General features: G+C 48.7%; 1 protein-coding gene across 1 annotated transcript in view; it reads right to left on the bottom strand.

Moving 5' to 3' along the window:
- Window positions 1–3,501: 3,501 nt before the first annotated feature.
- Window positions 3,502–25,656, bottom strand: part of LOC147412482 (RING finger protein 17-like) — a 28,793-nt gene continuing 6,638 nt past the window's right edge. Inside the window, exons 7-24 of the mRNA XM_086481334.1 lie at window positions 23,346–23,350; window positions 22,635–22,831; window positions 22,012–22,165; window positions 21,188–21,303; window positions 20,682–20,802; window positions 19,824–19,941; window positions 16,731–16,949; window positions 15,940–16,090; window positions 14,690–14,808; window positions 13,833–13,923; window positions 12,816–12,931; window positions 12,180–12,487; window positions 11,060–11,223; window positions 10,128–10,247; window positions 8,992–9,072; window positions 8,172–8,297; window positions 4,243–4,353; window positions 3,502–3,557 (exon numbers count right to left, since the gene is read on the bottom strand). Of these exons, the coding sequence (XP_086337460.1) occupies window positions 3,513–3,557; window positions 4,243–4,353; window positions 8,172–8,297; window positions 8,992–9,072; window positions 10,128–10,247; window positions 11,060–11,223; window positions 12,180–12,487; window positions 12,816–12,931; window positions 13,833–13,923; window positions 14,690–14,808; window positions 15,940–16,090; window positions 16,731–16,949; window positions 19,824–19,941; window positions 20,682–20,802; window positions 21,188–21,303; window positions 22,012–22,165; window positions 22,635–22,831; window positions 23,346–23,350 (2,362 nt within the window). The 3' untranslated portion in view covers window positions 3,502–3,512. The remainder of the gene's footprint in view (window positions 3,558–4,242; window positions 4,354–8,171; window positions 8,298–8,991; window positions 9,073–10,127; window positions 10,248–11,059; window positions 11,224–12,179; window positions 12,488–12,815; window positions 12,932–13,832; window positions 13,924–14,689; window positions 14,809–15,939; window positions 16,091–16,730; window positions 16,950–19,823; window positions 19,942–20,681; window positions 20,803–21,187; window positions 21,304–22,011; window positions 22,166–22,634; window positions 22,832–23,345; window positions 23,351–25,656) is intronic.

Below are 25,656 nucleotides of genomic sequence, written 5' to 3' on the forward strand. Positions count from 1 at the left end.
TGATCCACCCCCAGTTCCCGAAACCCCAATGCTGAGAAAAAATGTGGATTAGAAGGAGAGACGTTAATGCCATGTGCGGAGGAAAAGGAGAAAAAGGAAAAGAAACATCTGCCTGGATGTTGGGGGGTGACGAACAAGAGGATGGGCAGTTGCGAGTCCCTTCTTCCCCTCCCCCGTGTGACCCCGGTCCAAAGGGGAAGAGAGGCAGGAAAACCCAGACAGAGCAGAAAGGACAGAGAAGAAATGGGGAGTTCAGGGCTGTTTCAAGCGGCACTAGAGGGCACTCAGCACACACACACCCCCCCCCCCACAGGTGCCACTGAGCCAGGCTGCTGGGGTGGACGCTGCGGCATCTTTGTTTCTCCCATCCCTGCACCCCCAAAATCTGGTTATATTCCCACCTGCACCCCCAAGTCCAGTTAAATCCCCCACCCTGCACCCCTAAATATGGTTAATTCCACAACTTGCACCCCCAAACCAGGGTGTATCTCTCATCCTGCACCCCCACATCCATGGGTGCCTTGGTGCTGGGGGACCACCCAGGCAGGGTGAGACACAAAAGATGACGCGGAGGCCACGGCCTCGCAGGACGCAGCGTTTATTGTTGGCAGGGGAAACTGAGGCACGGGGACGCGGACAGACCTGTGTCCCACCCCCTGCCACCCCAGCCCGGGGGATGCACCCGTGCCTCAGCAGGCAGGGCCACTGCCCCCTCGGGTTAAATAGCTTAAAAAACAAACAACCAAACCAAAACAAGCCCAAAGAAAAAAAAAAAAAAAAAAAAAAAAGGAGATTTTAAGGAAATAAAAGGGTGAGAAGCTCAGTGGGGACCAAGGCCGGGGCTCCCAGGAGCCTTGCAGGGGAAACTGAGGCACGCGGCGGTGTCACGGCCAGCACCCCACGGGATGCGGCACCACACCTTCCCTGAGAGTTTGTTTAGTGTTAAACTGGGCAGACCGGAGGCTGCTGGCTGGACCTCCTCAGAACTAGCCCTTGGGGTGGGGTCTGCCCCACGGTCAAGGGGAAACTGAGGCACGGGGTGGGAGGAAAAGTCAGTCCCTCATCCCTGCAAATGGGATCCTACTTTGCTGTCAGCAGGGGAAACTGAGGCACGGACTCATCCTCCACCTCTCCAAGGTGCCCCAAACCAGCTCCCAACTGGAGAAACTGAGGCACGGACCCACTGGTGCTCCCCCCCCAAAACCCCAGCCTTGCTCAGCAGGGGAAACCAAGTCACAGATCCACCTCCCCCTCACCTCCCCGCCCCCTCCCCCAACAACTCCAGCAGCCCCACTTCTCCCAGTCGCGCCTTGGAGTGCTCCCCCCAGCCCCGGCTGGTTTTGGGGCTCGGGTGGGGGTGACCCCTCGCCGCGGAGGGCCGGGCCGGCGGCTGCCACTCGCCGTAACGCCCCCGCCCGCCCCCCCAACACCCGCGGCCCGTCCGCGCTGGGCGGGGGCAGGTTCGGGCCGCGGAGGCGAGCGGAGAGGCGGGGCGGGGGCCGCAGAAGGGGCGGTGCCGGCGGCGGGGGCGGTGGTCGCGGCAGAGGGTCTGGGCAGGGCGGGGCAGGGCCCGCACCGGGCGCTCGGGGGCGGCTTCTTCGCCCCGCGACGGCCCGCGGCCACCTCCGCGCGTGCCAGGCGCCGCCGGAGGGCACCGGCGGGACCGGGGGGGGGGGGCGGGGGGGCTGGTGGTCGCCCCCCCGGGCGCGGTTTCTCCTCCCTCATGAGCGGGGGGCAAGTGCCAAACGGGCTACTGAGCCCTACGATCAGGCTTTTGCAGCCGAGGCCGGTTGGTGGGGGGTTGGCCGCGCTGGGATGACCTGATCTCCGCCACACTTTGGCAACCCCTGGCCGCTGCCGGGGCTTTTCAGGGCAGGGCCACGAGCCACAGCGGGGGATCGGTGAAACCCCCCACTCGATCGCTCTTCCCTTCCGACCAAAGCTCCGGTCATACCGCCGTGTGGGGGGCTGCTCCAGGCGCAGTGATTTGCCACAGGAGAGTAAAATCATTTTGGACGTTGATACAACGGGGAGGAGTCGGTGCAGCTCGGCAGTCAGGAGCGCTGACCAGGATGATGCTGGACTCCCAGTTCATGGGGAGCGTGTGAGCAACCACGCTCAGCTCAGTGTGGGCACTTGCATCATTTAAAGGTCAGGCTCGCTGAAACACTTCCCTGAACCGAAGCCGCACTGGGTTATGCCCTAAAAATCCCCGGGACCGCCCAGCTGCACCAACCCCAGGCGTCTCCACCGGCGCGCCGTTCCTTGCAGGCTGGCCCGCTCCTGCCAGCGCAAGCCCCGATCCCTGCTGGCTCCTCGGGACGAGGCGGGTCACCCCGCTGCCGCCAGCAGCACCTGCCCCAGCAGCGGGGCCGTGTGCCCAAACCTGGTGTTTCCCTGGCCATGGAAGTGCAGCTGGAGTGAGGGCCGAGGGCCAGCGGGGACTGCCAGCGCTCACGACACCCCTCTCATCCGAAGGGTCTTTGCTAGGGCAGTGCTGAGGGACAGGCTCTACTTAGACCATGCACAAGGTGTATTTATTTTTAATCAACTTCCTTGCTGACAGGTGCACACTTCAGTGAGAAAAGATCATTAAACAGCTTTCTGTACCACGGAAGTCTAACCATGCAAAAGAAAGATTATTCTGTTTTTCCCGGAAGAAAACATAAACTCCGAAAACAAGTCTCAGCACTGAAAGCAAATTATTAATTTAATAGCACTGTAAAACCAGATCACAAAACCACACATGCAAGACATACGATTAGGATGTCTAACTTGGAGCCTCTTTCCCTTGAGAATCAAGACAAAAACAATTTCACTAGAACGGATGGGTTATTTCTGTTACAGCAGCAGTATTTGGACAAGGCAGGTGTTACCATTCTTACAGCTACAAAAGCAGGGCCCTTCAGGCTTGACAGCTCCCCACTACTGTTAAGGCCAGAGGACAAGTTCATAGAAACCTCTAAATTGGGCATTACAAGAATTAAAAACCCTCAGATGTGTGATTTTCCCCCTATGCCTATGCAGAAGAATCAAAGCCCAGACAACGATCATCAGATGCAACCGCATTAAACAAGACTTCGTGAGGAATTTGTGAAGTAAAATTTTTCATCTTTTTTTTTTTTCTTTTTTCTTTTGGCAGTATACAAAGAGCCAAACCAAACCAAACCCCAACAGACTTATTTTGAGACCTGACTCTAAGATCTTAAAGTAAAATCAATTATTTTTTCCATTCTCTTTTTTTTCTTCTTTATTTTAATTTTGCAAGCAAAGGCCTGTAACGTTACACGAACAATCCCTTTTCGATGTGACATCACGTGGCTATGTACTTCCCAGACTAATGCTCAGGAGCAACCACAGCTCAAACACCACCCCGGGGTTTTGTTGGGTTGGTTTGTTTTCAAAAACATTTTATATTCCTCTCCGGTAAGAAAACAACAACAACTTGCCTGGGGTCCTGTGATCAAAACCCCCAAAATTCTGCCAGTGACACAGGGCTCGGAGCCAGGTATTCATCTGATGGCTGTTCCTGTCTCTTCCCTCGTCACTCCCTGCAACTGGAAGGAAAGAACACTATTTGTGTTCCTGATCCCTTCACCACTCCTCCCAAGACCCTGAAGTCTCTCTTGATTGCCCTTGGACTTCTGGTTACAACTTCATCGCTGCCTACCTGGAAAATCAATCCTGGATAATGTACAGGGTACTAATGGATAGGCACACCCTAGGCCATCCCCCCCCCCGCCCCCAATACTTATAGTCACGCGAATTGGTGGGGTGAATTTCTGTTAGGCCATGATGCTGAATTTAAAGCAATCACTTAGACGTAAAATACAACTGTAACAGGCAGAAAATGTTCACCTCACTCTACAATGTTCCAGTAATTTAACCTTTGAAGGACAAGGAAGAGATAAATCACCATTGTTCCACCAAGTGAAAATCCAATGACCTATTTTCTGATGATACAAGGTAAGCACCAGACTGCAGTACTGTCATTCTTAAAGTTACCTTTTCAGGGAAACGGTCAGTATTTCTCCGCCCTCACTGAAGAGGGTATTTCAAGCAAGAGTTCATGCAGACAGCTGCAGTGCACAACCATCTGCATCAACAACTCAGCAGCCTTTTGCCACCTTACCCACTGTTTTCTATCACCTAAAACTGTTAGCTGTCCCGCCCTTTTCACCAGCAGGGCGGGACTGCAACATTTCCTGACTGCAACAGATCCAAGACGTTCACAAAACGTACCTCCTCAGGGGACACCACATGGGTGACTCTGACAGGAAAGGGATCTCCTGGACCAGGTAGCGGTGGCAACAGGTACGAAGGCAAACCAGGAACGTCTTCTTCGAGTAGCTCCTAGACCAAGAGAGGTTTTGGTCAGGCATCATGTTTAGTAACAAAATGGAAACTAGCTTTGGGATGATTCCTGGCACAAAGGAGTTATCTGAGAATGTAACCAGCATGTCTTTGATGAAAAAGATATTAATCAACATTTCCAACAAAAACTTAAGCTAAAAGATAACAGAAGAGAACTAGTTAATTAACACTTTTAAAATAGAAAGCATCTATCTTTGAAATGGTCCTAACACACTGACTTGCTAACTTGGCTGCTGTTAATTCAAAAGTGCACTGAATATGGCATTCCCTTTAAAGAGAGAAAATATTTAGAAAGAAAAACGAAGATAACAGCAATTTACCTGCACGGATTAACCCGAATGCCGTGCCCAAGGCTACTGCAGTTTGCCAGAGCAAGCTATCCCTTACGAGAAAGGCAAAGGATAATTTGACTCCTTAGCCGCCAGCACCATCCCACGTTCAAAACAGATCACAGACTTTGCAGGGTACAGATACCCATTGTCTGGGCAGCACAGCACGCTCCGGTCTGTCGTCTTCTAGACCCTCATATTGTACAGGTTCAGCTCTACGTGCCGTGCGCTCACTTGGCTCAGGACAAAATCAACCTTGGCACATTCCATTATGCCTTTAAAGTAAGGATGGATAGCACATAGCTCAGCTGGACCATAGCTCCGGGGTACAGCTCCTGTCCTCTCTCGTACTTTAATGTCATACGTAACAAAAGGCACAATTTCTCTGAAATAATTTTATTTTTCACACATCTACTTGAACAGTTTTCATTCTGCCCAAAACAAAAAGTGGAAGCAATCAGATACCGATAACTGCAAAATAAAACAGCTTAAAAACCCCAACAAACCCATCTTGATAAATACCGGTAAAGAAAGGACATCTAACTAGATCACAGACACACACAAAGTGCCAGATTTCTGCCAAACCACCAGGAATATTGTGACGGGCCACCTGACTGCACCTGGCTCTGAAGATTCCTCTGAAATTCCTGCTTGTTCCCAACAGAGCACTGCACATCGCCCAGCCGGGCGCTTTGGTCACCTCTCGTGCGCTTCTTTGAAAGAAAAACTGCCCTCGCAGCTCTGCTGTTGTGTTACCAGCCCTTCCTCGCTGCCAGCAGGGTGCTTACTGCCAGATCTGCCACACCGGGGCGTGGACAGCCCAGTTGCAAACACTGACCCTAAAAAGGTGTCCTGCCAAGACCTCTCAAGGAGCTACCCGTTTCAAACGGCTGTCCCTCTGCCTTTCCGCCTTTCCGCCTGTTCTTGAAACACCTGAAAAGGCCTCACATTCCTTAATGCATCTTTGAAGCCACAGCCAAACCCTGAATGTTTAATAGATAATTCACACATCACCTAACACTGCACACTTAATAAGGCAACACAGGAGCGCTCTTCAGCACGAGGAATTCAATCCAAAGAAAGCAAAGGGCAGGCTGCAGGGCAGCGTGTCACCTCGTACCTCCTTCACCACACGCAAAGCTTTGGCCTTGAGCAGCCTACATGAGCCCAGCCAGTAGGCTGAGGCATTAAAGACGTCTTTAGGGTGAGGAAGATCGAAGTGACAGTCCGGCAAGTCTCAGATTCTGTACTTCCCCGACACGGACAGGGTACCGTAGACTTCCCTCTCCTGTTGACAAAAGGAAAGCAGAAAGGGCTTTCTACCCAGGTGTTTGCAGAACGCCTTTCCACTGGACTTGTTGCGAACATCAGCCACAGAACAGGTCTTCTTGGTGTCACAGATGGCGGGACCCACGACCCACACAGCTGGCCTTCAGCATACGGCCACAGTCACGTGACAGCCCCGTCCTTCATCCAGGCCTGGCCTGATAAATTTCTAACAAGGAAACAACAGCTCAGGGGATCGGGCAGGTCTTTCAGTCGTACAGATCACCGGTTCCAGAGGGAATTAACTGCCTGTGTAAAAGTGGGGAACAGAGACAGGAGGAATAAGCCTTCCTGCAAGCCGCAGGGACCAACCACCTCGCAGTCCCAGTGCTGGGATCTGCAACGCTGCCGGCAGTGCTGCAACACCGACTGCAGCATCTGCTCTCCTACCGTGGAAGCCCACGTGGAATCAGAGGAGAAGGAACCAGCCCTTCGCACGCTGCTGCTTCTGCCTAAAGGGTTCTCCCTCTGCCTGAGGAGACGCTGGTCCCTCCTAGAACGGCTGGTGGCTGAACAGCTCCTGGTGAGGCTGGAAGCGCTCAGACGACTACAAGTCAGTCCCATCACAAACGGCTGTGCGTCAAGTCTGTTCAGCACGGCCTTGGCTGTCATTCAGAAGGCAGGGGCTCACTGAATGAACGTGCCCAGGGTGTCAACAGCAGTTTGAAGCGCAGCTCTCCTCCGACCCGAGCTGACGGACTGTTCCAAAAGCCAGCATTGCCATTTCCAGGGGCAGATTACAAGGGACCAGGCTGGCCAAGGGCTCGCTCAGATCATGAGCTTAAAACCTGCAGACCTCAAGTACCTCCCTACGGAGGGGCTGACAGGCAGCGCGGTTAAATACAAAAACAGGCCGTAGGAGGAACTGGGGACTTATTTTGGCTCAGACGCTTGGAAAGGGTTTGTTGTCAACTGCTGTAGAAAAAGTAATTCTAGAAATGACGGTTAGTTAAACCTCAGCTCAGAACAAAGAGATTAAAAACTCGTCTGTCAAATGAAGCAAGGTCACAGTCCCCCAGGCCTGAATCTAGGAGCACAAGGCAGCACCTGTACCTACGCGTATGCACACGAAGACACGTTCACGTGCACACGTTCACCCAGAACGAGACTCGCTGCCGTGAGCTCACCACGCCCGGGGTTCTGGGGTCCTCTCCAACACCCTAGTGCCTGCCAGGGAATCTCCTGGCTAATGACTAAGCTGGGATGGTGCTACGGTAACAAAGACCAGCTCCTGAACTCGCCTGTCAGCTCAGCAGAAGCGCATCTCGCAGACAGGAACACACTCTGAAGCAAGACACCGGTGTAGCGGGCTCTGCATAAGCAGCTCATTACCACTGTTAACAGCACGACAACACTCCCAGAACAGACCACAGTCCTTACCAGGTTACCTACCCGAAAACACGCATGTGAAGCAAGGAAGTAAAGTTACTATAAAATAATAACATGGGTAATGGCTGTACTTTACATAGTAACGGTATCCTTCAGCCAACGCAGCGTAGCAGCTGGCTTGTGAGGATGGAGGGCTGCTGAGCCTCTCTGCAGCTAAACCCAGAGCTGATCGCGGCTGAACGTTCTCAGAGCTGCAGGCTTCCCCCTTCTGCTGTTCCCGAGGCTCGGCTCCCGGAACCAGCTCGAGCTCTGGATGCCTTGCCCTTTTCTGGTCCACAAATGAACACCTCCAACACTCATTTTCTTACACATTCTTCTGAACCGCTTATTTCTGGATCGGGTCTGCTTAATGCTACATGCCTTGCGGAGAGCATTCCGGGCTTTCCGAACGCTCCTTGCTTACAACCGCCTTACGCAGCTTGGTGGCTGTTTTCCAAATTTCATTTTTGTTCTAAGGGTACAATCCCATTTCAAGACAGTTTGCAGAAAGTCGCGTGTCACGTGCTGACTTTACCAAAACGCAACAAGAGACTGATTCACCATTGGGGTTTCACTGTTACTCAGTTCTAACGCACGCTGAGAGATTCTTCTAACTGCATCACTGCCATGCCCGCCACGATTACATCAGCAGTGACAGCAGCGTCCTCTGAAGGGGAAAACGATCCTCTGAAGCAGAGACGAGCAACTGAGCAGTCTTTTTAATGTCAGAGGGACAGCAGCAAGAGACACACCTACACACACAAACAAGCTCACCAGCTTTGTTATGTCCTGACCCTCTTCAGCAACACAGAACTTCTGACGTGCCATGAAGGAAGAAAGCGACGTTCCACCAAAACACAGGCTGACGGACAATTTGCCCCACGGGTTATCTGGTAATTCCTACTTAGACAGGACAAAATAAGATTAGAACAGGCACAGTGTGACTGAGGTTTTAGAAACAGCGACCCGGAAGTTCCAACCTGTCAGTCCTACGCGCGCCCCACTCATTCGCCAACAGGACGAAACCCCCAAGGATGGTCGTTAACGTCAGGTAACGACACAAATGGGAACGTGCCCGTCCCTGGAACGGCAGCCCCTACCACTCGGTCCAACACCGAAACACCATCCCACGTTCGCTCACTCAGCGATAAACCCTTCTCTTCCACAATATACCATTAGAAATTAAATTATCTGAAATTGCAGGTTTTCAGACAATACAGATTATCTGTTTCCCTGTAGTGTCATACATTAATTTAAGCATGTCCATACTCGATTACGCCCAATTTTAATAACTTAAAATTGAATTGACAAGAATTTATGCTGTTGGTAGGTAGGTTGCTTGTCAGAACAACAACACAGAATACAAACAGCACCAAAAAGCATTTTTGACCTCTAAAGGACGCGTTTCGGGCCTGAAAATTATAACAAAGGTAAAGTCACGGGAGAAAACTTTAGTTTGGGATTTTGATCTTTCTACGCAACACATTTACTGCTGTACTCCTTCACCTATTATTCCTGATGCAAGTTAAAAGGAAATTAAAGCAAGATAACAGAAAGTAAGCCTCATTCCACACCCGTGAATACATTAAGCTACCTGAACATGGATTTCAACCTCCTCATGTGTAAGTAGTTCTTGAAGGCAATCCATTGCACCTTGCTGCCAAAAGCTGCCGATCTGTTGGGTGAAAGCAAGAAATCGCCACACGTTAAGACGCTGACACTAAGCCCCACACCATCCTCAACACAGGGGCATGAAAATAGGCGACTATCATTGAAAAACTTGGTTGAAAACACCCATCACTGGTTTGAGTTGTCTACAACAGTTTAAACGTTACCTGCTCTTTGGGACACTAAAACTTTCCGTGTGACAAAGCCCACCAGCCAGTTCAGACGTTGAAGTGGCTTAGAAAGAGACGCTGCTTGCCAAGGCTGACCTTTACCCCAGGCATAACAAGGTCTGTGTGCACAATCACCCAAAGCAGAACCCAAAGACACAGAATTACACTCGGAGATAACAGACAACAGGAAACACAGGACACTTTAAAGACTTCTGTGTTTCCCTGCAATATCTGTCTGCGTCCCAACCCGCAGGCCGATAAGCCTGTCTGTCTGAATCTATCCGTTGAACTGCTCCCAGCAATAAAAAGGTTTCCTTTAAGAACAAGTTCAAAAGTGAGCCAGTCGTTTCAGTAATTCACCTTTACTAAATGCACCATTCAAATGGGACTAAGGTGTGATGACACCCGAGAACGTTGTTTACATACCAATTACCGACTAACAAAACCCCTAAACCACTCACTCCCATGAGTTGAGCAGCGGTAACAGAGGGTTTCCCTCACAGCTACCTGCAGAATGACAGAAACTTTTGCAGGACTTGAAGACTGACAATTTTCTGGCTATTTTGCATTAAGAAATCCAGGCCCCCCTTCTTCTCGCTGCTACTGCAAAACAAACTACCACTCCTGAGTATCATCCTGCCAACTACCGCAGCGTCCCCTCTCACAAAGATTTAATTCCAAGGACAGCTGCTTCTGAAGTATGGTCGCTTCATAAAGCAATCCGGCGGCTCCTGGTAAAAGCCTGCCTTGCTGAAACCATCCTCCAGCTGTTCTCCCCATCCTCGCAGGCAAGAAAACACGCCAGCAACTAGCCTCAACCTTGGTGGGACTCAACAGCGTACCAGTTTGAGTAACTACCAGCTAAAACCTCTTCCAAGTCACCGTTGCTCACCGGTACTGTCTTGTGGAGCTCACAGGGTATGCAAAACGCAGGAACACCAGCATACAGCGCGGCTGGATACAGAAGACACGGAATAACCCTCTCCATGTAACCATGGTCTATGTACTGTACCTATAGGAAAAGAAAAGCTTTCCTGAAATAATTCAGTCAAGTTTACTCAGAGAACGCGTTCATTGACAGCATTCACTTCTCTGGGGGAAAAAACAACAGTCTGCTGAGAGCAGGTGATGTGATGAGGTGGAAATGAAGGAAAGGATTAAAAAACCGCTATGGCAGGTCAGAAGTTCGCTTTCCAAACTTGTCTTGCAAGAGACCCCACGTGTTGTGCAATAACCCACAGCAGTTTAGAAGTGAAAGACATAAAGAATGCGTGAACCAGGCTGGAGTCAGACTTGCAAATCTACGTTGAAAGAGGGCAAGCAGACTCAAGAGTTTAGGTAGGATTAACTGCTCATTCGAAAAAGGAGCTCTGTACCTGTGCAGCAGAAAGCATTCAAAACACACAGCCAGCCCCGACTCTCTGGGTGGGGGGAAGCTAAACCCAAGTATTTTCAAAGCGTTCCACACATGGTAACACCAACAGCAAAAGAAGAAAAAACCTGCAAGGGATTACTTACAGGGGATCAAGGGGAGCTTTTTACTTAAGAACATTTATCATCACCAGGAAAACTACGGGAAAGATTGTGACAACTGAGATAGGTACGTAGAATTCATCTTTAACAGAAACGTTAACATCCGGACAGTTACCACACTTTTAAGCAGAATGAGCATCTGGAAAGTCAGGTCAGCTGAATGAAAAAAAGGTGTGATCATAAACTGACGGTAGACGACTGGATTATTTGCCTTTTTTTTTTTTTTTTTTTAACATACACGTGCGCCTGTTCATACACACATGCCCCCTGCCCCCATATAATCAAACTTACCTGGAGATAGGCACTGCTGAGTCCTACAACTCTACCTCGATACCACATGGCATCTGGTCCTCTTACAACACAAGCTTCTCCCTTTGCCCAGCAGTACGGTTGCAGAAGACCAAGGCACTGGAAGTTACTTTGTATGTCAGTCATCAATTGGTTTAGTGCCGTTTCTGGGGGTGGGGGGAGGAATAAAAAAAATCAATTCAAAATAGTCTATAACATAGTAGTGCAAATGATTTCAGTCACCAAACCCCAGCAGATTCAGGTGAAGACCTGTATAAACAGAAACCACACGTGCTGCTCCAAAGAATATTTTCCAACACTGACACAATCTGTACGTTCGACGTCCAGCATATGCAAACACGCTACTGCTCAAAACAAAAAGCAAACTGCATTCTAATTGGGAAGCCATTAGTATTTCTGGACTCTCATCTCAGAGAAGGAGGGTCTGTAAATTTTGCAATCGACACCTTGACAGCACTAGTACAAGAGCCTCTCCATGACCAATGCAACAGATTGCCAGAGACAGCAGCAGAACACCATGAACCACCACCAAACACACGTCCAGACAACCCTCTGGAAACCGGGAAACTGGGTACTGAGCTCACGCGGAAAGGGGAAAGTCCAGCAGTAGCTGAGAACCAGGCTAACTCCCAAGCATCTTTAGGCCTGCACCTTCCTCAACAGCAGCAAAACGTACCACCAGCTCCGCGTTCCAAAGCCAAGCACTCACTGCTGCACCCCAGACTGCCCAGAGAAGAGGTGAGTAACCCGCCTGTCGAAGCGCTTGGGCCTCCTGGATTTCTAGGGCGGGCGGAAGGAGGGGAGAGCCCGTTGGGGTGGGTGTCAGGGCACGGCAACTCCTCCGGGGATCAGGGTTTCCTCTGCCAGGGAGCTGCCGGAGCTCTCCCCACCGCTGCAGCGCAGGGGGTGCACGGGCATGCACCCCTCGCCCCCCCCGCCAAAGGCCTCATCGCCTCCCAACAGCAATCCTCCCCAGCAGGAACCTCCCAGAGCCGGGCTCTGGCACAGGACGCGCACACCAGCACACAGAGCTGCCATGTTCCAGTGCACCCAAGCCAGCAGATTCACAGGCACAAACGTATTTTCTTCTCTGGAACCTTACCGGAGGATTTGGGTATTATATAAATAGTTCCATCGCATCCAACGCAACTCACTACAGCTTGAAAAGTCTTCGCTTCAGGTATAAAGGGGGGTTTATAGATTTCACCCATTCCTGAACGACGCAGTGACACACGTGTTTTACACGACTGTTCTTCACTCTCTGAAACAGCGATGTGGTCCTCCAGAGCAGCGCTGGTTTTCACACGTGCCGTTTCTGAACCGCAGCCGTCCAGTCGTCTGTTCCCTTGCTCTAAATGTACTTTAAGATGTTCCTTGGAGACTGAGCGAGCCACACCAGCTTTATGAGTTCTAGCAGATTCAATCAAAGCATATCAACACATTAACTGGCAAAGAACTTGAAAAGTGCAAAAGAACAAAATAACAGAAGTCAAAACCCAAACACACCAAGATGGCAAATGCTTGTTAAAATACTGCCCAACATCTCATCTACCAGCTGAGAGAACTGAAACGTGCACTGGGTACAACTACGAACGTTATAATCCAAGTAGTTCACTGCAGATGGAGTTCAGCTGCCACATGTGCTGTAGAGGACAGTGCAAACTTCTGGTTTACTCATTAGCTTATCACGATGCGAATATGAGAGTCAGAAAGAACATAAAAAGGAAAGTATCCAAACCTCCTGTTTTGAAAAGCTAAACCCTTTTCAACAAGCTGCTCTGCAATATCAATCAATTCTCCTGTTTCATCTTTGCAAAGAATTTTCACAGGCAATGCACCAGCCACATCCCTTTCCTGGAGAAAATGAGAGAGATCGACAACATATTACACTGTGCAGCTCCGCTAACTACCGGCGTTTTCCATTGTACTGGTACTGGCCGCCAGTCAGACGTCGTTGAACAACTGGTGCCCACATCAGAAGACAAAAACCATTTGATCTGTGTCACAGTTCCCATCGTTTTACCACCTGTTCTAAACAGGTCATTTAAAAAAAAACCACCAAATCACAGCACAAACCCTTGCTTAGTCCCTCAGCTCTGTCACTTGCATGAGCTGCCAAACACCAGTTTCCCTCCAGCAGGAGCTTTAAGCCCACTTGTAACCACCTGTGCTCACCAGTGCTGTCACTTCCAGACACACTGTAAAGCCTCGCTGGCAGCTGCCAACGGACACTGAATCCATCAACCCCCACAATAATTCCATTTTGTTTTACCGGTGCAAGCACTCAGTGACTAACGATGCTCGTACAGCATCGGACTCGTTCTTTCCATTTCCGAGCAAACTTGAAAGCTAATAGAGTGGCTGCTGAGACTGTTCTCCTCAAGAACGTGAGCATCTTGCTCACCTGTCCATAAAAGCTGTCAGCATCCAGTGATCCCAAAGATGTAAATATTATTCTTCAGTAACTAAATGTAGCTCAGACTCTGTTCTTTCCGCCCCGGGGGCCAAACTGCTCTAACGCACCAGGGAATAACGAGAGTAAAGCAGAAAACAGAAAAAGCCCCTTTCTCCCCACAGCAAACACCACCTTTCTCCCCACAGCAAACACCACCTTTCTCCCCACAGCAAACACCACCATCTAAGCAAACTCCATTCAGGACTTTTTGAAGAGTAACAACATTCAGAAAAAAGAAATAAAAAACTAAGAGACAACCTGACAGAAAGTTTACAAATCCTGCTGGGTTTGGTTACAAACCTGTAGGAACACTTTGACTCGTGCCCCAGCTAGGTAAGAGGATAAACACTCGCATGCTGTTGCTGTCCACTGCGGGCTTCCACCTGCTGGTCTGACACAGAACAATTACGATCCCTTTAGTACAAGAGAAGTTGGCATCTCCTGAGCTTAACCACAAACCCTGCCCTTTACTCGGCTTTTGAATGTTTTTTGAAACTGCCTGAACTGTCAGGGGGAAAAAAGACAGTTTCCATTACAGTCAACAGGAAAAAGAAATGGTTATTCATCTCTGGATCTACACGACAGGAAGAATTCAAAAATCTAACCCCAAAACTTCAAAATGAGGAGCATCAGGAGGTCCAGAAGGATGACGCCTGTCTGAACAGAACAAAGGAAAATCCATATGTCATCTGCAAATTGGCTTTTTATAGTCATTCAGAGAACAGGTTTTACAAACATGATTATTTTTTCTTCACAGCACAGACGGCACATAAACAAAGGCACAGGACGATACCCCGGTTCTCTGACCTCCTGCATGTTTTCACGAGACCAGATTCATCTCAAACTCTGAGACAAGGAAAAAAAGCACTCAGTGCAGTGAGAAAAACCTCTACCATCTGCCCACTATTTTAGAATTCATCCTATAAGTATGCTTTCTTGCTTTCTATAGCCCCGTTTCTGCTTTACTGGTAAGTAGCTCAACCCTTCGGAAAAAAAAAAACTTTTTATAGAGCAAATCACAGCTGCCATCCCGTTTCTTCTTTATTCAAAAAGCAAAGCCCATCCAAATCCCAAATAATCAGTGCTAACACAGAAAAATACTAAGTTATGGCATTATTAGGTGTCTAAGACTGCTACTCCGTATAAGGAAAGGCTACCTTATATCTGCCAAGGAACATTCTGTTGCCAATGGCCTAATGATCTTCAGATTTTCCTCGAGTCTTCTTAGACAGCTGATATCCACTGTTTTTTCAGCTCCAAAATCATAAAGCATTACCTGTTACAGATAAGAAACACAACAGAACAGAACAAAACCCCCCTCTCACTCTTTGCTGTAAGGAACAGAATTCAAAGCATGCCTGAAGAGGTGAACAAAATTCAAACAAACAGTACCAGGATTCACTGAGTGGCCTTTGTGCTGAAGTACTTCCTCACACAACACCAGTGACCACCACAGCGGGCCGAGAGGACAAAACACACACAAACATGCTCAAAGGGGGTCCAACAACTTTACAGGGCCTGTGACTTGAGTAAGAAAAGTTCTTCTCCTGTGCTCCAGTTACGCGGGTGCATTTCAGTTTGTAAACCCAGGAACGGCGGAACAGCTCCTCTCCACCCCCCGCTTTTCACTCCGAGGTGGTTAAAGAGCTGCTCGAGGGCTCTTTGCCTCAGAAAGCAGGCGACACAAACCACAAGTAGAGAAGGTCGCACCGCTGCTCCCAACTACCACCACCCACGGGCATCAGCTGATGAGGGTGGAGAGAACCCATGGCAATCCAGCCCTGGATTATCTGCAGGATTAAAAAGCCACTCTGACTTTTGAGGCAAGTGGTTATCTATTCACAAAATGCCTCTTCTGGTGCTCCTCCCTCTTTTCAAATGAGCGCAACAACACGCCTGTTTAAAGCCGCCCTGTGGGAGAAGCTCCCGGGGAAAAGGTTACCCCTGCTCGGCCCAGGGCGTCACCGCCCGTTTAGGGCCCAAGCAACAGCAGGACGGCATGGGCGCTGGGGTGCTGCTCTCCCTTCAGTTGGCTCCCTCGTTTACTTTGGATGAAGCGTGAACTACTGGGACCCTCAGGCTCACGCAGCTGGAATCTAAGCTAAACCATTAGGCTGCAGCTTGGGAATCTGCCATGGTGCAAAGCATCGCGTAAACACCCGCACAGTCAACCTCCTGAGCCCTCCGCCACGGCCGGGCCCCTGCTACAGGCACCTGCGCTTTGATCAGACAGAAAGCTTGTCTGCAGCAACGCACAACAGAACCCGACCTCTCGACAAAAGCAGGAGGCTGGATGAGACTGTATTAACACAGAAGTAAGCAGCAGAGATTTGACATTATTTCAATCAGCGCACGCTTACAACCTTTAGAAATCAAAGCACGAACCCTCCCCCGGCAAGAGGCTTACCTCTGCACAGCTGTCAGGCACAGTCCTGCTTACTCGACCTCTCTGCCACTGTTTCACCTCACAGATGTAAACAGCACAGTGCGTGCCACGTTCCCACTTCACGGGCTGGGGCTGGGATTCTCTGTAGGTGGTGGCCATCTTCTCCTGCAAACTAACATTCAAGGAAACCACGTTTCTAGTAGCCCAGTTTTGTCCGGCGAATGAAGGGGTATTTAGCCCACCACTGCCCAACTAGCACACAGGACAGTCTCAGTGACCGTTTAACAGACACACAGTATTGTTGTTTTTCTTCATGACATGTTAGAAATACCTGAAGTGGAGCTCCCAAACACATGCCGTACCTAAACACCTGCCAAAGGCAGGCGGATGGATACACCATGTCTAGAAATGGCCTTCAGACTTTCCTAACAGCCTATTAGAAGCACCTGGAAAGAAAGAACTTGACTGAAGCTCTACAATGCAAGATACCGGGATTCATTAGCAAGATTTCTAACACGGGAACGTGGAGGAGAAAAGAAAGAGCAGAAAGATTTCATCTCTTTCTGGACAGTGTGGCATTTATCAGGCCCCAACATTTACTACACTAGAACTGACCAGAAATAGGAGTTCGACATGTGCTTAATTTGGAATCCCAAATATTTAATAAAACACAACATAGTGCCAATCTGCCTTCTGGCCCTAGACTTTCCCCAACAAAGCCAGGGGAGCCCACAGCACCAGAGTTTGCTCTAACTACACTTCACCAGTTTGTCCTAAGAATGCTTTGAGAAAATTCATTTGGATTTCAGTACCTTTTCAGTGTCCTTTCTGATGACAGCCACTGTAGAAAGATTTTACTGGGAGATACAACATGACTAATTCTCGCTTGTAGCTCCTGCTTAGAAAGGGATTTGAAATCTCCTCCATCCATGGACTCCACGTCTCTAGGATTTAAAGCTTCCGAGGCTTCAGGAATTTCTAGAGGAACATCCCATATTTCATTGGGCTTTACACCAGTACTTTCAGGGCACCTGTAAAGAGCATAAAGTCATTGGAAGTTGAAAGCCATTTGAGACAACACAAAAAAGAGCTCAATCAACAGTTCAACATGACGGGAATCACTCAACGCGGAGAAGAGCAAAGAACAAGTAACTTAGAAAAGCAGACAAAAAAAGGCAAAATCATTTCTAAGTGCTGAAACACTTGGGAGAGTACCTTGCTTTTATTCCCCTTCAGAAGGCATCCTTGCACGTTCTGCTGAGAGATGGCAGCACTACACAGTCCAGGCTGCCAGCAGAAAAGCAAGCCTGACACAAACGGGCTGCTGAACATTCACGTTTGCGTCTGGCTTAAAAGACATCAAATGACCGACATCAAGCTTCTGGGAGATCAGTGTTGTCTCCGAGTGAAAGCTGCAACATTCTGCTTCTAAGATGTGTAAGTATTCCTTCCAGACGTGAAGATGACGAACGTCAGCCAAACATTTACCTTTCTAGCGGTCCCTGAGCATACAAACGCACCGCAACCGGTGCCAGCACTGTCCTCAGCAGAGTCCCGAGTGAAGTCTGGTCATGCAACACCTTGACGAAAACTTGTTTAAATGGCCTGAACCGGATAGAACAAAGCCCAGCAGCAACCCAGAGGTGGCTGGTAGGTACTTTGAGCCACAGCCCGGCTCAGGACAAGCCTGTGTGAGCTGCGCCAGCTAGAGCCGTAAGAGACTGCAGCTCCAACAAAAACCTGTGAACACAAAAGAACTGGCTTCTGGTAACCACCGCTGACCAAAGGAGACGGCAAGCGTGAGTTTAACTGTGGGCACTGCTGGGCCGCCAGGAAGAAGCTCTGTTCTCGGAGATCTACCACCCGTCTATGCCTTCCTTCACGGGAAGGAAACAAACTGCTCTGGCAGAGAGAAATTCCCTGAAGCTTTGACTCACCCACTGCCCACTGCCCCACAGTTATTTCTGCAAACCTGCCTGGGGCAGGCGTTTGGAAACCAACGGGTAAAACAGCCGCCTTGTAGAACCAGGGAAGAAAGGAACACCAAAGCTCACAAGCAACGCTTGCCGTGTGTCCAACCAGCCTGAACTGGGAAACGGACAGAGGCAACGTGCCACAGAGAGCTCTCCCAAGTGAAGCACACGTTACGAGTCCTCCAACACCCTCTCTAGTAACTCCAGTACAGCAGTATCACTGCACACCCATCAGCAAAAACCATCTGTTTGGAATGAACTTCAGGCTCCAAGGTTGCTCCCCGGAATTCTGCATGGACTACTTCCTATCCCAACGCAAGAGCGAGGTGACTAAGGTTTGCTGGCCAGCAAGCCAGCTTCAGCGGAGCTGTGCTCTCCCGCTTAGAGTCTCTTCTACCAGTTCAGGGCTGGCCTGGGCATCCCCCAACAACAACCTTAAACACGGAAGAGTAATCCTAACGGGAGCCGGTGGCACCTCTCCTTTCCTGAAGGGCAGAAACGCCAGGGAGAGAGAGGAGGGAACAGAACAGAGGGAACAGAGGGAGAAGGAACCAAGGTCAGGAGAGCAGAGGGTATTGGGGGGGCAGAGGCACGCTCCTGAAGGGACCGAGGCCTGCGGAGGGCCCACGCTGAAGCACGGGAAGCAAAGAGCATGGAGGAAGGAGCAGCGGGGAGAAACGGCTGGTCCTGGCCCCAGCCCCTGCCCTGCCCATGGCCTCACCGAAGGGACTGAGGGGAGCCGGGGCATCAGGGGAGGAGAGGGGCTTGGAGCAAACTTGCGCTGGGAAAGGGAGAGGGGGCTGCTGTACCTGTTTGGGTACAATGCTTGCACCAGTCTTGAAGGATTTATGCTAATTAGCAATAAACTAAGGTAAATTGAGTCTGTTTTGCCCACAACAGTAGTCGGTAAGCAACTTCCCTGTCTTCTGTCAAGTTGACCCATGAGATTTCTTGCTCCTCTTTCTTCTGTTTTCTCCCCAGTCCAACCAAGGAGGGGGCAGTGAGCGAGTGACCACAAAAATCCACATTAGGCAAGCCACCAACTTTAGACACTTACAGTAAAGTCACACGGCTGCTTGTTTGCAGCTGCCACACAATAAAACACCCCAGTGACAGTGACAAAACAACTCTGCTGTTCAGGTTTCAATAAAGCTCCTTCACTTGACAAAAACCTGACTGAAAAGCGTGACCGGTAAAGAAAAGCCTTCCTAGGACTTAGTCGTATTTCTGAGCTAAGAGACGAAAATCCACTTACTTACTTCCTCCTGAAAAAAGCAAATTCAGAAATTCCCTTTCGGAATCAAAATTTTCTACACAGCAATCTTCTTATTCTCATCCCTATTCAAGAGATATTCACGAGAGAGTAATGACTGTTTTTCACAAACACAGCCCACAGATTAGCCTTCCAAAAAGCCAACAAACTAAATGCAGCCCTGTCATCTCCTTATCAGCCCCATCTCCCCCAGCAGGCTTCCCAACCCTTCTGTCTGTGGCTATCACAGCTGGTTACCTCAGTACTTCTTCTCCAACAACAGACCTTCCACAGAGACGACTCACCTCAGCTGCAGGTCCAACACACAAAAGGGGTATTTCTTTCCTTACTACAAGGGAAGGGGAACCTTCACGATAACCAGTTTGGGAGGACTGGGCACTTAAGCACACTACAGGTACGATGCAGACATTTCATCTCCACCTTCTCCATCAACTACAATTCCAATACATGACGTTGGTCAAGATTCAGCTGGAGAACTCGATCACGCCAAACTGCAGAGTTACACTCTGTAACTCGCATCAGCTGAGGAATGTGACTTGTCATGAATTTATCACAAATGTGGTAAGTTACAGTCACTGGAGGCGACATATTAAAGCCAGAAACTTTACTACACAAATTCAGTATCTCCACATACTTTACGTTACGCACAGAGTACTTACCCAGTTACGTAGGACGCCAGGTCTTCTTTAACTAGCTGGCAGTTAATACTAAAGATTCTTCCAGGAGGAGCAGGGGAGTCCACGAGTTCAACAGACAAGATGTTCGCCTCTAAAATTTCTGTGAATGAATAATATAAACAGAACTACAGCCACCCAATGACAGTATAAAGACTACTGACGACTTTGGAGGCAAATGGTACTATAAAAGACAGAATTCTGTAAAATGACATTTTGTTTATAAAGCAATTGATTCTGAACATCAACAAAATGCAGAGGCTTAGCTTTGCACGTATCTACAAAATTTAACTTCAAATACACCAATAATTACACCATGTTTTTGTACAAAAAAACCAACTGCTACATGTCATTTCATTTATGAGATGGGCTCCAAACCACCATCCCCCAGGCGCTGAAAAATAACGAGCTACAGGTTAACAATAAATGGTGTTGAGAAAAATCCTACTAAGGCATAGATGTGTTAGCTGAAATTCTTCTTGCTTGTTTCTTCTTTTTGCGATGCTTTACAGCCGCAGCGATCCCACTCCCAGCTACCAGTAAAGTCAGAAGAGCCAAGGACAGCGAGCACTTCTGGAAACAGGCCCCTCTTAATAAACCAAGACACTTATGTCCCTCAAGGCTGGTGTGGTCCGTAAGAGGAGCCATAACCAGAGCTTTTGTCAGCAGTCATCATCTGTTAGGTCTCCTCCAGCTGGCTCATGGTGAGATACTCTCACTCCAGGCCACCTGTCACAAGTACGAGCACAAGCGCTTCCAACAAACACTATCTAAAACACGAGAGTGCATGTTTCAACGTTTGAGTCAATTCAATCATACTGAAACAGAAACTCGATAACTTACCAAAAATTGAACACAGCAGAATTTTACCTTCAGTCATTTCTCCAAATCTTGCCTTGGCTTCTCTGTTCCACTCGTCTGCCCCTTTGCAGGGCTCAATGCCAGCCAGCCTGCACCTGATCGCCTACAGGAGGACTCAAGTTATCGATCTCCCATCACGCACCAAGGCCGTCTCACCACAGCCCCGTCACAGCCTCTGCTTTGCGCTCACGCAGGACAGCGAGACAGCGTGACCTCGGCTTCTGCTGCCACGTCACCGCCATTTGATTGGATCTGAATTAAACACACACACACTATACAGACACCTCCTCACCCCAAGGCAGCCTCAGATTTCATTTAAAACTGGATGAAACTGGATGATCCAAAACCAATTAAACGGGTTTTCAATGTGACAAGGAACTGGCTTAACATTTTATTTACTTCTGAACGTTAACAACCCTCGCCTTCCTCTTCCATCCACCCAGATTCTGTTTATTTTGAGTATTTAATCCAGGCGAGCTCTAATTTACCTTTTCTGGAAAGCTCAGAAACTCCTTTTTGACTCTGCGTATGTCTTTAAGAGTTAAGGTGGCAACATTGCCAAAGTCAACATATTTCACCAAAACTGCTTGATGACTTGGCAGCCCTTCAAGAAAAACAGCCCAAGTTATTAAAACAAAAAATGAGTATCTGATACAGGTTAAAGCACCCGAATTTCAGAGCAAACCCCACATTTACACCATACAATCATCAAATATCACAGCTTCAAGTGTCCTACAACCCAGTTCCAAAACTCTGTTCTTTGAGAGTCAGCTCTGTCACGTTCCTGCAACGACAGAGTTCGCAGTTTGGTCCCCTTCCATCTAACCACTTCATGAGACCCTGGCACATCAAGTACGTGCCCAGGAGACACGCGAGCACACAGGCACGCGGCGCTGCCCACACAGGCAGCACAGGAGCCAGCACAAGAACGGCCAGTCCCCTTCGGAATTGCCATGGGGAATAAGCGACCCACGCGAGCTAGGCTCAGAGGTTGGCTTAACAGACAAACCTGTAGTGCAAACTGTAGCAGTAAGAGAAAAATTATTTAAAATAATTAGATCATAGAATTTCAATAATATATAGAAAATGAAGTATACCGCTTCTCTCGATTTAAAGAAAAATAAAAATGCATAACCCACTCCAGTAACAGCAAAAGGTCATAACATGCATTAGTACTACTGACTCTATGAACCTCCCGCCAGTCTAAGAACGCCCAGTGAAAACAACAGCTTTGTTACTGCTCACAGCCCGTGATCTAGAGCCACATCTGACTTCCCAACCCAGCGTTAGAGCGAAAGAATCAAGACTTCACCTAGAATCTGCGCTCTGTACCAATTCCCATCTTCCCACTTTGCCACGCAGGCTTGGCCTTCAACTGGGCAGAGCATCTCCACGTTTGTCCCATGCTCATGTCTATACACCTCCTGAATTTTCTTTGCAGGAGACAGAGAATCCAGGCTGTCTGTCTAAAATGAGAAAAACAAATCTCACACACACACACACACCCCCCCACACCCCCCGCACCCCTGCCCCGTGGTACTGTTGCTCTCTTAAGGGCCATTTTCTCTAGCAATGTACTTCCTAGGCCTCCCCCAACATGACACAGCGGTTAGGAACACCTCACGTGAATCAAAGAGCCTGACAATTGTTGGATATTGCCCTGTCCAATCTCTGCTTGAAACAGTAAACCACTGCATGCCCGCATAGGAACTAACCATCTAACAAAACTGACCAAAATGTGTTAACCTTCCGGAATTCTAAGAATTCCTGGAATCAAGCTAGGATTGTAAGAATTCATCTCACCTACTAATTCCAGGAATCCTAAAACCGGTTACAAGCGACGGACAGTAGCTTATTTAAGGTGGACGACAAGTAGCCAAAGGTTAAAAGGTTTGTTCAGAGTTTTATTTAAACAGACCTTATTTCTAAACTTACCCACTGCAGATAGAAATCACTCGGACTATTAATGTGAGAAACTACGACTGAGACTTCTCTCTCCTGTGGAATCCTAGGTGGGCTATACTGCAGGATGGTACTTCCTAACTGACGGGGAAGCTGTGCTCTAAACCTGAGGTAAATAAAATACAACTTGGAATAAATTCTCTCAAAATTAACTGAGAAGGAACCCTTTTCTATTCAAACGTCAAGCTGCCCGTTAAAAAAGTGCAAAATGGTCTTATCAAAATAACTCGATTCGTGTTTGTATGAATAGCTTGACCTTCCCTTCCTGCAGCTGATGCAGCCAATTCTCTCTCATGCTTGTCCCATCACAAACAGAGCACACGAACGACACATGGCAGCTGGCTCCTCAAGACATTTTGTTATTTGGGATGCCCTAGCGCACATTTAAATTGTTAAAAGAAAGACAGTAAAAGGCTAGAATCCACTACCTTGCCAGAACCTTTGCCTTTTCCTCACTTAGGAGGAAAGGCAATTACCCGAGGAACACAGAGGCTGTAAAAAATGACCTCCTGCTGCTCTCATACGTCACACTTAGATGACATGACTGCTGAAACAATAAACATCTCTATTACTTGTACTATGAACGTGTAGATGCGGTGCTTAGGGACATGGCTCAGCAGCAAACTTGGCAGTGTTACTTTTACGGTTGGACCCGATGATTTTAAAGGTCTTTTCCAACCTCACCGATCCTAGGGAACAATCACGGGATCGTATCGTTAAACGCCAGCCACAGCTGAAAAGCACAGCACAGAAAAATCTCTTCAGCGACACGGGGAAACAGTTGGGTGAAGCACAAGTAAAACCGAGATGTCAGAACTGAAACACTAACTGGATGACCTGGAATGCCAACTGCAATACCAGTATCTGCAGCTTTGCTTTCTTTCATTACACTCTTAGACACCCACTAGCACACGCAGATTTTTTTTTTTTCATTTTAAAATTTAATTTCCAATAAATATTTAACCATTAGAAGAACAGGTAAGTTACTGTACCTAGCCTCTTCATTAAAAAACAACAATACTTACTGCCCTGTTGTTCCCCATCCAATCATGCCCAAGTTTTTAAAAACAGATGTCACCTCACCGGTGTTCAGGAAGAACCTCGAGAGAAGAGAAGAAACGTTACAGAAGGTGATGTGAACACCTCATCACTCTGACAGTTTGCCATAGACCGTATTTTTCACCACAATATTCATCGAGGGACAAAGTAAGAGATTAATCACCTACTCCAGTTCCATTCCTCCCCTCCTATTAAGAACCGATTTGGTTGCTCATCTACCTTCACATTCAGACTTAAAAACTCTCTTGCCTTTTGCTTTCTCTCTCTCTCACGCGCAGAGTACTCCAAAATTCACTCGCTGAGTTTTCACCCCTACACCCAGTTCAATTCAACAGATCATTCTGCACGGAGAAAAGGAATTCCCCAACAGTCCTGAAGAACACCACCATAACTGAAGTCCAAAATCTGCCTTCTCTTTGTTCTGCTTATCGCTACGCTCACGAACAGCCGCTTCTTTCACCGATGAAAGCCAGCAAAACCCTTTAAGTGCCTTCACAGTCAGACTGACAGAACTGCAAATGTAACTCCACTGAATCAGACCCTCGGCTCCGCTGTCCGGTTACAACAAGCAATTGGTGAAAACTGGAGCGTAAGCAGTACGGAACAGCCCACCTTCTCTTCTCCCCTCACCCCTTCAGGAACGCACCCACCCTTCGCTCTGCAGCACTTCATGTCTACAGAATGGGCCTCAACTCCTGCGCACCTCCTAGTTGTGACTTCTTTCACCTTTGCTGTTATTCGGGAGTGGCACCAGCATGTGAGGCCTCTACCAGATCTCCTTTTTTCCCCCCCTGTTCGAGTTCTTCAAAGGTCTTCCAATGCAAACGAGCTTGATTTTGTCATGTTTTAGCTTTCTTCTAGGTTGGGAGAGGTTGCCACTGTGCATTTCAATAGGCTTCTCCGACATTCTCATTCACCACTGACATTATCTTCAAAACAGCCCCTACCTACTAAGTCACCAAGTTCACTAGAAGATGATTATGAAGACTCCTTTATCCATATTCTAACGACTCAACTGACACAGCACAGGGGGAGTGGTAACCTTCTCAAGCACTGGAGCAGGCTGCCCAGGGAGGTGGCTGAGTCACCAGCCCTGGAGGCATTTGGCTGAGAGAACTGGGGTTGCTCAGCCTGGAGAGGAGAAGAGGCCAGGGAGTCCTTGCAGCCACCTTCCAGTGCTGAAAGGGGCTTATCCGGAAGATGGGGACAGATTTTTTATCAGGGCCTGTAGCGACAGGACAAGGGGTAACGGCTTTAGACTAAAAGAGGGGAGATTCGGACTAGACATAAGAAAGGCATTTTTCACAATGAGGGTGGTGAAACGCTGGCACAGGCTGCCCAGGGAGGCAGTACGTGCCCCGTCCCTGGACGGGGCTCTGAGCAACCTGATCTAGTTGAAGATGTCCCTGCTCACTGCAGGGGGGTTGGACTCGATGGCCTTTAAGGGTCCCTTCCAGCCCAAACCATTCTACGATTCTGTGACTTCAAAGACGTGCAGACGTGGCGCTCAGGGACATGGTTTAGTGGTGCACTTGGTCGAGGCAGGTTAACAGTTGGACTCGATGATCTTAAGGGTCTCTTCCAGCCTAAATGGTTCTACGACTCCATGATAAGTTTCCACACTTGGCATGCAAGTGATCAGCTTTGAGCTTCGTTCCTCTGTGCCAGCCAGAATCCCACAGCACACAACCATTCCATCCCCCAGAGCACTTCCACATCCTGAAATACAATGGGATGCCCAGGATGGTCCAACCTAACACCGTCTTCCTTCTGTCCCTCCTTCACCGTTCCCCAGCACGCCCTTTACACACCAGGGTCTCAGTCCTCTGACCAGCCTTACGACCAAGCTTCACAGAGTCAGCTGCACCACAGCCAGGACACATTTTGTTACTCATTTCTGGGACAGAAATCATAGCTGTCGCTTCCAGAGAGGGCA

Source organism: Leptosomus discolor, unplaced genomic scaffold (genome assembly GCF_034619465.1).
Source record: "Leptosomus discolor isolate bLepDis1 unplaced genomic scaffold, bLepDis1.hap2 HAP2_SCAFFOLD_49, whole genome shotgun sequence".
NCBI classification, from domain to species: Eukaryota; Metazoa; Chordata; class Aves; order Leptosomiformes; family Leptosomidae; genus Leptosomus; species Leptosomus discolor.